The sequence below is a fragment of the Curcuma longa genome, unplaced genomic scaffold (genome assembly GCF_044706935.1).
Source record: "Curcuma longa cultivar G26 ecotype Majalengka, Jawa Barat unplaced genomic scaffold, ITB_CL_G26_1.1 utg3290_np1212_1714210_RagTag, whole genome shotgun sequence".
In the NCBI taxonomy this organism is placed as follows: Eukaryota; Viridiplantae; Streptophyta; class Magnoliopsida; order Zingiberales; family Zingiberaceae; genus Curcuma; species Curcuma longa.
This window is the reverse complement of record NW_027435602.1, coordinates 1,271,405-1,284,624: the sequence shown is the minus strand read 5'-3', so window position 1 is coordinate 1,284,624 and position 13,220 is coordinate 1,271,405. Positions and strand designations below refer to the sequence as shown.

Sequence of the window (13,220 nt, the reverse complement as noted above, 5' to 3'; positions counted from 1 at the left end):
CCTTCCACATTTTCACACTGGAGTCCGCGGTCGTGGTCAAGGTCGCGTAGGTTCTCTTGGCCCACCGTATGAACAAGTAATATGAAGGGTAGAAAAAATGAGTGAGAAGATCTTGTGTGCTTTTATGAAAACATCTTTACGAGAGGAAAGAGCCAAACAGTGGGCGGGAGCGACAGGCTGGCCTTTGTTGTAACTCAGTTCGCTCGACGGGCTTTTTGAGTTTCGCCTTCGCACGTTCAGCCGATCGGATTCGGAGCGGAATCCTCCGGTCGGTCGATCTCTCGCGTCGGTGATTTTCTCCGCTCCGCCATGGCGTCTCTCCTCGAATCGTGCTGGCTGGTATGGATTTCGCTCTTGATGTGCATTGAATCTATCGGTTATTTAACAATGGAGATCGGTGCTGGCGAGGGTTTCCTTGGAAATGTCCTAAAGGGCTATGTGTTTAATTTGTTCTCATTAGCGTTGCTTTATGGCTTCGGTTCTTCTTTGGTTTTTACTCTTGTTGTTATGGAGGGCTCCGTTTGAGTCGATATTGTTTGTTCTCCAGCGTTATAGGCTGAGTAGGTGAAGACTGGTATACGCTAGTTATACGGGTACTTGTTTTATGATAGATTACGTTTTTATCTATTTGTTTGGGGTTTCTTCGATCTATGGTTCAAAAGGTTCAGATTTCCAAGTTTGTTGAGAAGTGGTGATAGGATCCCCAAATAAACGTATTCAAATAGCCCCTTTCAAAATATTATCCCTTAGATCGACTATTAGATTTGTTAATAATTTTATTTCTTTCTAAACATTATAATTTAGAATAAGTCATTAGATTTATTATTATTTATCATTTCAAAATATTAGAATAGGTAATTAGATTTATTAATAATTTTTATCTCGACAAAGTATTATTGTATACCCATACATAGAAATATTATATGCAAACAACATGCATATACAAATAATATCATATGCAGACAACATGCACCACGATACTGTATCTTGGATGTGTCCATGAGTTTGTTCACGATTAGTGTAAAAAGATAGAGACTTAATCTTTATGGGAAACACTTTGGTTAATTCGTTTGAAATCTTCACTCTTGCCATTACATCCTTATACATATCATTAATTAATTCAATATACGTTATGTTAGCACCTCTTTTTATTAGAATTCCTCATATAATTTCCCTTAGAACTCTATTATAAGCTTTTTCTTAAATTGACGAAGATTATATGTAAGTCTTACTTTTGTTCTCGATACTTTTCAATTAGTTGTCTGAGAAGATGTATAACTTTGTCGATCTTTCAAACATAAATCCAAATTGATTTTTGATCACCATGATCTCGTTCCTTAGTCTTTTTTCTATGACTCTTTCTCAAAATTTCATGGTATTTAATACTCCTATAGCTTGTATAATTTTATATGTCTTCTTTGTCGTATATAAGGAAATTAGAGTACTTACTCTATTGATTTGATATTTTTTTTTTGTTTTCAATATCAGGTTGAATGGCTTTGTAAGCCATTCAATACCTTATTTCCCTAGACACTTTTATACCTCTATCGGATGTTATCTGGTCTAATAATTTTTTCATTTTACATCCCATTTAAAGTTTATTTTACTTCTAAAGTTTGAATTTTACGATAAAAATTTAAATTTCTATATTCATTTGACCTACTTAAATTAACTAAGTTAAACTGTTCATTTAAACCCTCATTAAAAAGTTGATGAAAATATCTCTTCCATAACTTTTTTATTTCCTCATCATTTAATAGTACCTTATTACATTCATCTTTAATATATCTTATTTGAATAAGATCTCTTGTCTTTCTCTTTCGTTTTAGCTACTCTGTAAATGTCCTTTCCTCTTTTTTTTTATTCAATTTTCGAAAAAAAAGAAACAATTAAAGAAAATAAATTAAATATTTATTCAAGGTGGGTGCATCCATGAGAAAGGGAAAGAAACTAAAAATAAAACATTTGAGATTTGCATGCTTGCATCAATTTTTATTTTCATTTTTATCATTTGATAATATATTGTCAATTAATATTTTATATTTTTGTTATAAATATGCAAACATTATAATCCATATTAAGATCAACATATATTTTTTTCTTAAAATATTTATTTTGTATTGTTATCAGTCTAAATCTTCTAATTAATATTTTTGAATTGATAATATTTTTAATTTGACTTTAATATACGACAATTTTTTCTTTGAATGAGGTTATTATCTTCACTTCATCAATTTCATTCTAAGTTCCTAGGTGAGTCATCAATTTGATTTTGGTGCTATGTCAATTGGTATTAAAGCCTAAGCTTTGTGATTGTTTAATTAACATTCTAACTTATTTAAATATAAGTTCAATTTTTAAATTGGAGGATAAGCTAATTTGTTAGAGAAATTCGAGCATCTGTATATTAATTTTGTTATAGGTTTTGCGAATCATCCTCATCATTACCGCCTTCATGTGACATGATTTCAATGAAGGTTTGGATATCATTCTCGTAGTATAACAAACTCATATGTTTCATTACTTGTTGGAAAGGACAACCAAAAAGGAATTCATAAAGTTAAAATGAAAATACATAAAAAAAGTGCATCATTCTCATTAGAACAGTTGTCTAAACAACACAAACAATGAAGAAGGATACTAAACAAAATTAGCAAAATAATTATTCCCTATGCTTAGAAATGACATCCAAAGAAGAGAAGCGGACAACTTGTTTAGAGTTGAGCTCTTCTCAGTGGGGAAGAATAATACACACAAGGAGACAAGAAGTTCAAAATTGTCTTAGTTGATATATTTTTATAATTTGTTATGTTTTTTAGAAAATAGTAGAAGAATTTTTAAAGGATGTTTAGTTTTTAAAAAAAAGTCAATTAGAGTCTTGAACTCTTGATTGGGATAAATTGAGTCTTTATTTTATAAAAAATGTCTTATTGCCAATTATAAAAGAGGGGTTAGGATCCCAAATACTCTGGTTTTGGAAAAGTTTTTGGAATTAAGACAATTTCTCTTTTAATTCTCATGGTGAGAATTCTGTTTATGGGAGATTTTCCTCTACTTCACGTTTATTTTCTCTTCAAAATATTTGTCTCCTTCGCTTCATCAATTTTGTCCCTAGTTGGTGGAAGGTTTGACAATTTGATTTTGATGTTGCATGAAAAGCCTTCTTTTAATGGGGTTTGTGGCCTTCCAAAATTGATCTCATTGCATGATTTGGTCATTGGACAACCCAGTCTCCTGTAGAAGGCAAATCAGTTTCACATAGGAAATGCAATTTTCTCAGTATGACCATGGATGGAGAGCACTTGGGTCGAACAACATAACTCTGTCATTGTCTCACATTTAATTTTTTTTCAGTTTGTTTTTCTAGTTTTTTTTTCCTTTCTTCTTCATGTTGTTTATGTTTCTTCCTTTGGCCCTGCACAAACAGGGGGTTGTATTCTTAGCAATCAGTGATAGAGAAGTATCTCGTCCTAGAAATTGATATGCAAATGGTACTAGAACTCTTGCATTCCTTGTGAAAGTGACTAATTCGTACATTATTTTTGATTGGCGCTTTTGAAACACTAGATCTGCCATTTAGATTTTTGGTTTGTATTCTCTCTGCAAATTAGTACAAAGGGATCAAAATTCAGACTATCGAGAGATAGTACTGTTTGGTAGTGACTAATTTGATAAAAAATTTACAGGAACTAGTGTTGATTAATTATGTAAGAGGTAGGAGCAATATTGTATGTGTTACAGTGTAGTGTTCAACTGTGATTAAGTGACTTAATGGTACCATGTGCCATCACATGTATTTTAGCTGGAGGTGCTTTATTTACATTCCAGTTGAAATTTTTAAAATTTCTGTTCATTACTTTTTCATTAAGCTCAATTGATTTTGTTACTATAGAACTTTAGTATCGGCATTACGTGATCATAGGAATTGTTATACTGAATGGTTTTCAAGCTTATAATCTAAATCTAGGTAAAATAGGATCTTGTCATTGTTACTGCCTGAACCACAAACCATCCTCTAATACAATGCAGGAAAAAAATGAATAACCAAAAAAGGAAATAAAATTGGAGAAACGAACTGGAGAATAACCTGATATCTGCAAATAAATTTTAAATTTAATTTTATCATTTGGTAATCTAGGGATTGTTAGTATTTTCTCTTTCGGTAGATAAGATAATTGTATTCCCAATTAGCGTCTAGCGTGTTTTTCTAATTTGGGTTATTTATTTCTCCATTTATTTTAGAGTTGAGTATATTGAAAAAGTTCAGATTGCCATCTTCTAGTCAATATTGATTTTCCACTTGCATTTTCTTTGTGTGAGTTTGTTGTTATTCATCTGTCGTGCTACACCAAGTGGTATCAGTGCTAAAACCTTAACATAGTTTGGTTCTATACCTCCTCCGATTGATGTTTTGTCCCTTTCTCATCCACAACACCCTGCTTCCTACCACCTCCTCCTCCTAGTACATTTGTTTGCCATCTGTAGATTCCCTCTCTCCCCCAATATTGTTCTCGCTTCTTGTGTGCATCCTGTTCACTACAACCATCTCCTTCTGGTACATCTGCTGTTAAATCACCTTCGTTGGCCAGCCAAATTCACTGCCAGTGTCTCCTCTTGCCAGCCTATGTACTCATCCCTCGCCATCAATTGGGTCCAAGCTGCTGCTCTCTAGCACGGATCATTCGCTTTGAATAGCTGTGAGATTTGTATGTGTTAATTGACTGATGTGCTACATTATATAGTTTTAAGAATGATCTCTACAACGCCCCCACGGGCGGGGTCAGCTGGTCAGGGCATGGGTGCTTGCAGCATGAGGTGGGCGGTTCGAGGGCTCATGGTTGCATTTGCGATAACATCAATTTGTGCCATGTTTCCAAATCCCTCGGCCACCATGCCCTGGTCAGTCCCGCATTCACCGTGATTTACCTCTCCACAGATGGTCGGGGGGCCGATCGTGTGGGGCCGCTAGGTTGGCGGATTCCAACCTTTTGCAGCAAGAATGATCTCTACAACAGGTTTTCACTAGTTGCTCTGATGCTTATCTAGGATTGCATACCTTCTAAATTCAACAGATAATATTAATTATTAAATGACTCATATCAACTTTCAAGAATATGACTTGGAATTTGCATTGTTGGTCTTCATGTGGTTCAGGTTTGGTTCATGTTCAATGTTGTCGCTTGATGTTTCTAGTTGGATACATTTCCTGTTTTAACCTGTTAGTCACATGCCTTTCTTAATAGAGTGCTCTCTTCTTTTTATGACCAAGAAGGTTTTACCTTTCTAATGTAAAGCTCAGTCCCTCGTTTTGCTGATAAAAATAAAAGAGCTTCTATTAGATTCATTCTAGTATCTAAACTATTATTTCCCCAATTGTACAATTTTTACCTTATAAGATTTGCTTGGTGGTATGCAGTATCTTATTACACATTTCAGTGAGTTCCAGTTGGCAACTATTGGATCCTTCTTAATTCATGAAAGCGTCTTCTTCTTGTCTGGTCTTCCATCTATATATTTTGAAAGGTCAGGGATTTTCAGCAAATACAAAATTCAGGTTTGTCATCTTGAACTGCTAAAATGTGCATCATAGAGTTCATTTAATGTTAATGGATAATTAGATACCTTTAAGCATGGACCTCATTTAATTCTTTTATTTACTCTGACATTATTTTATGATATAAAATTTGTGTCATATAAATGACATTGAGGTATATGCCACTGCCAAACGTTTTGTTCATAAAGATACTCTTTACTTGGACTCTAATATATTTCTGTTTTTCTATCTCAAAAGAATGTCATCCTAGGTTTATTCTGCTCTTGTCCATTCTTTGTTCAGGTTATTAGATGAGTTTGAAAGTAGTATTTATTTATTTTACTATTTATTCTCATATTTCTGCTTGATTTTACATATTAATTGACTCTATATATTACTCCTCAGAAAAAGGTCAACACTCCAGAAGCACAAAGGAGATGTATTTTGCGCCTAATTTTGTATCATTTATGCGTCAACTTACCTGTCATGCTCCTTTCCTATCCTACTTTCAGACTCATGGGTCTAAGAAGTAGTCTTCCATTACCACACTGGTAAATTGCATCTTCCCATTACCAATTTACAAGGCTACATAAATACAATTGAGTCCTAATATCCCTGTGAATGACAACTCAGCTTGTTATTGAATTTCTTTTACACTCTTACCTGACACCTGTACGTGGCCACAGGGTATCATGCTTATAAATCTTTTACACTCAGCTTAATTGACTCCATATATGTCGGCTCATTTTTGTGCTTTCATTTTGAGAAGCTTTTCATTATACTTGATTTCCTTTTCGTTATACTTGATTTCCTTGTAGGAGTGTTATTGTCTCTCAAATTATTTTCTACTTCATCTTGGAGGATTTTGTGTTCTATTGGGGGCACAGAATACTGCACACCAAATGGCTATATAAGCATGTCCACAGTGTGCATCATGAGTAAGTCAAATGGCTTCATCTAAGATTTGCTTGAGTGGCTTGTCTAACATGTATTGTCTTTGCAGGCATGCTACACCTTTTGGGCTCACATCCGAGTATGCTCATCCTGCCGAAATCTTATTCCTTGGCTTTGCCACAATCCTGGGTCCAGCCCTAACTGGCCCTCACCTCTTCACATTGTGGTTATGGATGATAGTGAGAGTCATCGAAACTGTTGAGGCGCACAGTGGATATGATTTTCCATGGAGCCCTTCAAATTTCTTGCCCTTGTATGGAGGGTGAGTTGCATGTTGTCAGCTTGCTCCTGAGAAATTCTTGGATACTATGCATTGTTAATTCATATCTATTGATTGTTCTTTTGCAGTGCTGATTTCCATGACTATCATCACCGTGTGCTTTATACAAAGTCAGGCAATTATGCGTCGACTTTCGTTTACATGGACTGGTGGGTACAATTTCCTCTCGTACGCATGTTTGATTAATTGGATAAAGCAGCAAATCAAACAGCTTTGTCAAAACTTCCCATAGTAAAATAACTGAACAAATTAACATGCCTAATTAATTAGCTATATATATTGGATTCAATCAGCTATCAAAAGAACATACTTTGTTTGTTATCATCAAGTATTGTAGTATTGGTTACTGATTTCATCCAGTATTTGATTTGATGGGGCATCTTAACTGATGCAATCATTTCTTTTTCCTTTGATTAATGTGGTCACAATTGGACAGCGCCATGAACATATCCTTTAGAAACTTCTGCGAAAATAAATTCTTTTTGTTTGTTGCTATAATTTAGGCATCTCTGCATCACCAGTAAAATATTCATTTTTTTGTTATTTTTTTCCTTTGTAGGCTGTTTGGTACCGATAGAGACTATCGGAAGATGAAGGCTCTCGATGAAGGAAAGAAATATTGAGTGCAGTAGTATATTCTAAACGCCCAAAGTCTGTCTGGTAGGCATCACCTGAAATCTGGAAGGCGCAGAGACATCTTCACATTGTAATAAGCACTTAGAGTATTTGACGAAACCAAATCGTTACGATTGTATGCCTTGTCTCCAGTGATTCTCCTTTTATCGCTTGAATTAGCTCAGCTGACTAGAATTGGTTGTGACTAGAATTGGCTCGACTTTGGAATGCCGTCGATGCATTTTTTTTTTACCTGTAAATCGCCAAGTTACATTTTAGAATATTAGCAGTGGACAAATTCTATTTGAGATGCACATGCTTAAATTGTTTGTTTGGGAGCCAACAGATCCTTAACATGGACAGCCAAGATGAACTTGCAACTGGGATAGCTCAACCTCAAGGACAGCCATCTTATTCATTTGGTTTGTATTGATTCAAATCGCTTTCATTTTATCCAAATACCAGAACACATGAATCATTTATTTAGTATTAAATCTTAATCTCATTTTTTTTTAAAAAACATAATAGTTATTCTCAGTGCATTTTGTGGATTGGACGAATGCCGATCAAAAGTTTTAGGATGCAAAACTTAATATATTAAATACGTATTCAAAATAAATTACTAGATATATGTTTTAAATAGAATCTAAGAGTTATTATGTTGGTGGTACAAGATAGTAAGAGGTGAGATGAGTTTTATAATTTTTGGGATATGATTGAGTTGGTTATTGCAGAGTAAATTTATTATAGTGGGTAAAGATCAAATCTTGATGAAATTGAGATAATATCTTCTTTTATAGTGACCAATTGTATGGGATCGTTAGGGTAATAAATTTTATTTTTTATTGCAGGGATGATCTCTATACATAATAAAAATTTAAATTTCATCAAGGTATATTATATTCAAGGAGTTTAAAAATTTTATTATTTGTAAGAGTTGAATATTAAAACAAATCGCTCACCATTTAGACAATTTGTTGAAGGTTTTAACTAATCTACGTTGCTGAATAAGTATCATGCGAGAAATGTATAATAACTGTTTGAATAATTAAAAATTAATGGTTTATTTACCATAATCATATCTATATAAAATGTTATGAATCTCCATCAAATTGAAAGTTTAGTTAGACATCCATTAAAGTATTCTTTGCCACATGAAATTGAGCATCTTCACAATTAACTCTTAACCAAAGATTAGTTAGACATCCATTAAATGTTCTTGAGCTTCACAATTTACTGCCAAGATACCTTTTTTTTTAGCTACCTATTTATCTATTAAAAAATAATAAATTTTAAATCCTAAATTAATTTTGATTTATTTACTCGTCCACCTAAAATTGGGCTAAATGAACTTTCCGCCGTGAAAAAAAAATCAATTAGCCATAAATTCACGTGTTGCCGTGAGGCTGATGAACTTACGGTCGAGACAGCTACGAATTCACGGTGTTGCTACGAGGCCGTGAACTCATGGTTGTAGCAGTAGTGACCTCACGATGAGATCGCAAACTTGTGGTTGTAATAGTCATGATCTATTCTTTTTCTTATACTTTGTGTTATTTTTTTTCTTTCTTCATTCTCTGTCTCTGTATAATATATATTTGTCACCATCTAAAATATAGCGACGATGAACGCATAATATTTTTGATATAACATCGGAGGTCAAATTTTATAAGAACCCCACATCGGATGAACATTTTGAAAGTCCACATCTAAAAAAAATGATAAATCTCAATCAATCGCATTGACTCAATCCCTGAGGTGATCATTTCCCATAAATCGGAAAACGCTGATACAGCGGCCAACCCAGATGTCCAACATCTTTTGATTGCATGTCATAAATGGAGATCGAACCATAGGATACCTGAGTGACAACTTGGATGTCCTACTGTGGTACCATAGCCCCGGGGACTGATAGTCCACGTCTAAATATATATATATAAGTTGTGTTACAAATTTATTCGAATTAAAAAGAAAATCATCTAAATTAATCATGCATCTCTTATCCTGCACATTTCATAAGCTCTTAAAAAATTTTTAATTTTTTTTAAAAAAATTAAATTTAATATTATACAACATCTAAATTCTAAAAATTAAATTTTGAATGATTAATCGTAAATAAAAAAATTTAAAAAAATTGGGTGATGCACAGATGTGCACAGTCATGCACCGTGCGATCGTGCAGTATAATTTTATTTTATATACAGACACACAGTAAGGAAAACGGCTTCATCAAGCCACCGCTAGGAACACAAGGGGGGAAAACAATCAAACTTCTTCTTCTCATCCAAATCGAAATTTGCAAACTTTGTAAATCTTTCTTTTACCGGATCTTCGCGTTTACTTTACAAAGCACAAGAAATCTCCAGATCAAAAAACAAAAGAAGAAAAAACTTCTTTTTTTTCCCACTGTTTGTCCTCCTAAATCTAACTCTTCCTCCTCTTCCTTGGACGGCGCCGCCGCCGGCGACCGTCTCCTAGAAAACCAAGGACGAAGCAGCCGCCGTCAGCATCAGCTAGCGCTGCAATGAATCAAGCGTCTCTCCAGCAGACGAGCATGGTGACGCAGCGGCGCATGATGTAGAACCTCGCCCTCTGCTCCTTCACCAGTCTCGCGCACCGCCTCGGGAACGACCCGGCTGCTGCTGCGGCGGCGGCGCTGCTTCTCCTCCGGCTTCTTCCGTCACTGCTCCCCTTCTTCGTCCACTTCTCCCCCATGTACACGTCCATATAATATAATATATCTCTGCTCTCACAAAGAAAGAAAGAAAGAAAGAAAGAGAAATCGATCGAGGAATTGGATTGACAGAGTAGGAATTGTGCAGGGTCATTTATAATATAATGAAATGAAGATGAAGATGAAGATGACGACGAAGATGAAGAGGCAGAGGAGGCAGGGAGAGACCCACCAGCACGGAGCACCTTTCTTTCTTTGTCCTTGTGATTTTTGACTGCCATCGACGGGTGGTCCTTGCCCTCGCCCTCGGTGATGAGATACAACAATTTCACAGGGACCAATTTAGATCACTCCACTCCATAGAATCGAATGGAGATCGAATGTACAGAATCTTGCCCCCGAGGCATAGGTGAGTTGGTTACGACGCAGCAGACTTGCAGAAGAGGACAAGGGTTCGAATCCTGGCGAAGCCAGGCAATACCTTCCTGCGTCGTAACCAACTGCACTTTCTCGATTTACCTCCTCACGGATGGTCGTGGGGCCGACCGTGTGGGGCCGCTAAGGTGGCTGATCCACCTTTTTGCAGAAAAGAATGGAGATCGAAAGTCCCTGGGCATAGGTGAGTTGGTTACGACGCATTTGCAGAAGAGGACAAGGGTTCGAATCCTGACGAAGTCAGACAATACCCTCCTGCGTCGTAACCAACTGCACTTTCTCGATTTACCTCCTCACAGATGATCGTAGGGCCGACCGTGTGAAGCCGCTAAGGTGGCGGATCCATCTTTTTGCAGAAAAGAATGGAGATCGAAAGGTTGCTTCCCATGAATCTCACTTTGGATATTCCCAAACACCCGTGCAGTTGAACCGTGGTTGGATTGTCAATCAGATTCACCTTCAATTTCTGAATTTACCGCCGTTCATCTTCCAAATTTATTAAATTTGTTGGATTATAAAAATTAGATATCTAAATTAATAAAAATAAAAAAAAATAAAAATTGAAGGTGACTGTTGATTGCAATCGGGAATTATAATCTATCCGAGTTAAATACTTTTTAATGAAAAATAAATAATCAAGTGAACAAAAATAATCATCAAAATTTATCTCATTAAATGAGATCGTGAACAATTACATGGTTGGTTGGTCTGCAGTCGAAAAGGCAAAGTCTTTTTTTTTTTTTAACAAATTCGCCGTATCACAGTTTGGTATTTTCCAAGAGGCGTACTTATTATTTTCGATTATACCCTCCCATCTTTTTAGACTTAAATTAAAGGAAAAATTAATGTTCTTTATTTAAATTGAATCAAATGAAAAATAAAATAAAAACTTAATTATTTCATAGAGGAATTTCATATACAAGTCATATGTAAAAAACTTTATTTTTTCTAAAAATAAATTAATTTGGTATTGTTTTGATTAAATCATTATTACTTTGGTGTTGATTTCGTTAAAGTATCACCACCTTAATCCACCTTGATGTTGATTTTTGAGGATCAATACGACTATAGTGTTGTTATTTAAAGATCAAAACCAATGAAATTTGTTGATCTCACAAACAGTGATATTGATTTCTAAGGATCAACACTATTGTAGTGTTGTTATTCGAATATGAGAACCAATATGAATTATTGATCTCATAAAACGGTAGTGTTGGTTTCTAAAGATCAACATCATTGTAGTGTTGTAATTTTAATATCAAAACTAAAGTTTAAAACTTTAAAAACCTTTTAAGTACTACTGAGAATGCCTTTAAATTAATAATTCAAGACATATTTGAACTCCGAGACACTAAAAAAACATACTGGACTTAGAATGAGTTCAATTAGAGGTTGCTAGGTGTATCAATGAGTTTTGACCGAAATTCATTGATGAACCTAGGAGATTTAGATTTTGAAAAATTGATATGCACGAGAAGATGGTAGTATAAGGAAAATATTTATGGTGTGGAATCCTGGTTTCTATAAGAGCTTATGGGTCTATGTAAATTGCTTTAAAGTTTAAAACTTTAAAAACATTTTGAGCACCACTAGGAATGCTTTCAAGCTAATAACTCAGGTTACATTTAGACTTCAAGGCACTGCAGAAATCTACTAGACTAGGAATGAGTCCAATAAGAGCTTGCTAGATCCATCAATGAGTTTTGATTGAAACTCATTGATGGACCAATTTAAATGTCTGAAAAATTGACATGTGTTGGAAGAGAGTAGTGTAGGGAAGATATTTATGATGTGGAATTCTAGTTCTGAGACTCCTACAAGAAGTTATGGGTTTGTGCTATTTGCTTCAAAATCTGAAATTTTAAAAACCATTTAAGCATTGTTGGGAGTGCCTTTAAGTTGATAATTCAGGACACATTTGGATTCCGGGGTATTGTAGAAATCTACTGGATTTAAAATGAGTTTAATCATAATTTGTTAGGTCAATCAATGAGTTTTAATTAAAATTTATTGATAGACCTAAAAAATTTGAATGTCTGAAAAATTGATATGTACTAGAAGAGGGTAGTATAACAAAAGTATTTATGGTATGAAATCCTAATTCTGAGACCCCTACAAGAAATTATGGGTCTGTACTAGTTGCCTTAAAGTCTGAAACTTTAAAAACCTTTTGAACACTACTAAGAATGCCTTCAAACTAACTCAGGGTACATTTTGACTTCGGGGTACTATAAAAATCTGTCAAATTTGGAATGAGTCTAATCAGAGCTTGGTAAGTCCATCCATGAGTTTCGGTCAAAACTGTTGATAGATCTAAAAGATTTGGATTTCTAAAATCTGAGCATATACTAGAAGAGGGTAATATAGGGAATGCATTTATGGTGTGGAATTATGGTTCTAAGACCCCTCAAGAAGTTTTGGATCTGTGTTAATTGCCTCAAATTCTGATTAAAAATCTTTTCAACACCGTTGGGAATGTCTTCAAGTAGATAACTCAGGACACATCTGGATTGTAGAGCACTGTAGAAACCCATCGAGCATGGATTGAGTCTAATCAGAAATTATTAGGTCCATCAATAGATTTTAATCCAAATCCATTGATGGACAGGGAATTTGAATTTTTGAAAAACTGACATATACTGGAAGATGATAGTATAAGAAAGATATTTATGACGTGAAATTCTGATTCTAAGATCCCCTACAAGAAGTTATGGGTTCATGCCAATTCT

The 13,220-nt window shown here is 34.7% G+C and overlaps 1 protein-coding gene across 1 annotated transcript; it reads left to right on the top strand.

Annotated features, from left to right (window-relative positions):
- Window positions 1-204: 204 nt before the first annotated feature.
- LOC141820423 (very-long-chain aldehyde decarbonylase GL1-8-like) lies at window positions 205-7,698 on the top strand. Its single transcript, XM_074707731.1, has 7 exons — window positions 205-339; window positions 5,417-5,554; window positions 5,939-6,084; window positions 6,352-6,471; window positions 6,537-6,749; window positions 6,836-6,916; window positions 7,327-7,698. Exons 1-7 carry the CDS (start codon window positions 310-312, stop codon window positions 7,388-7,390), a joined length of 792 nt encoding a protein of 263 aa, XP_074563832.1. The 5' UTR covers window positions 205-309; the 3' UTR covers window positions 7,391-7,698.
- Window positions 7,699-13,220: the final 5,522 nt, after the last annotated feature.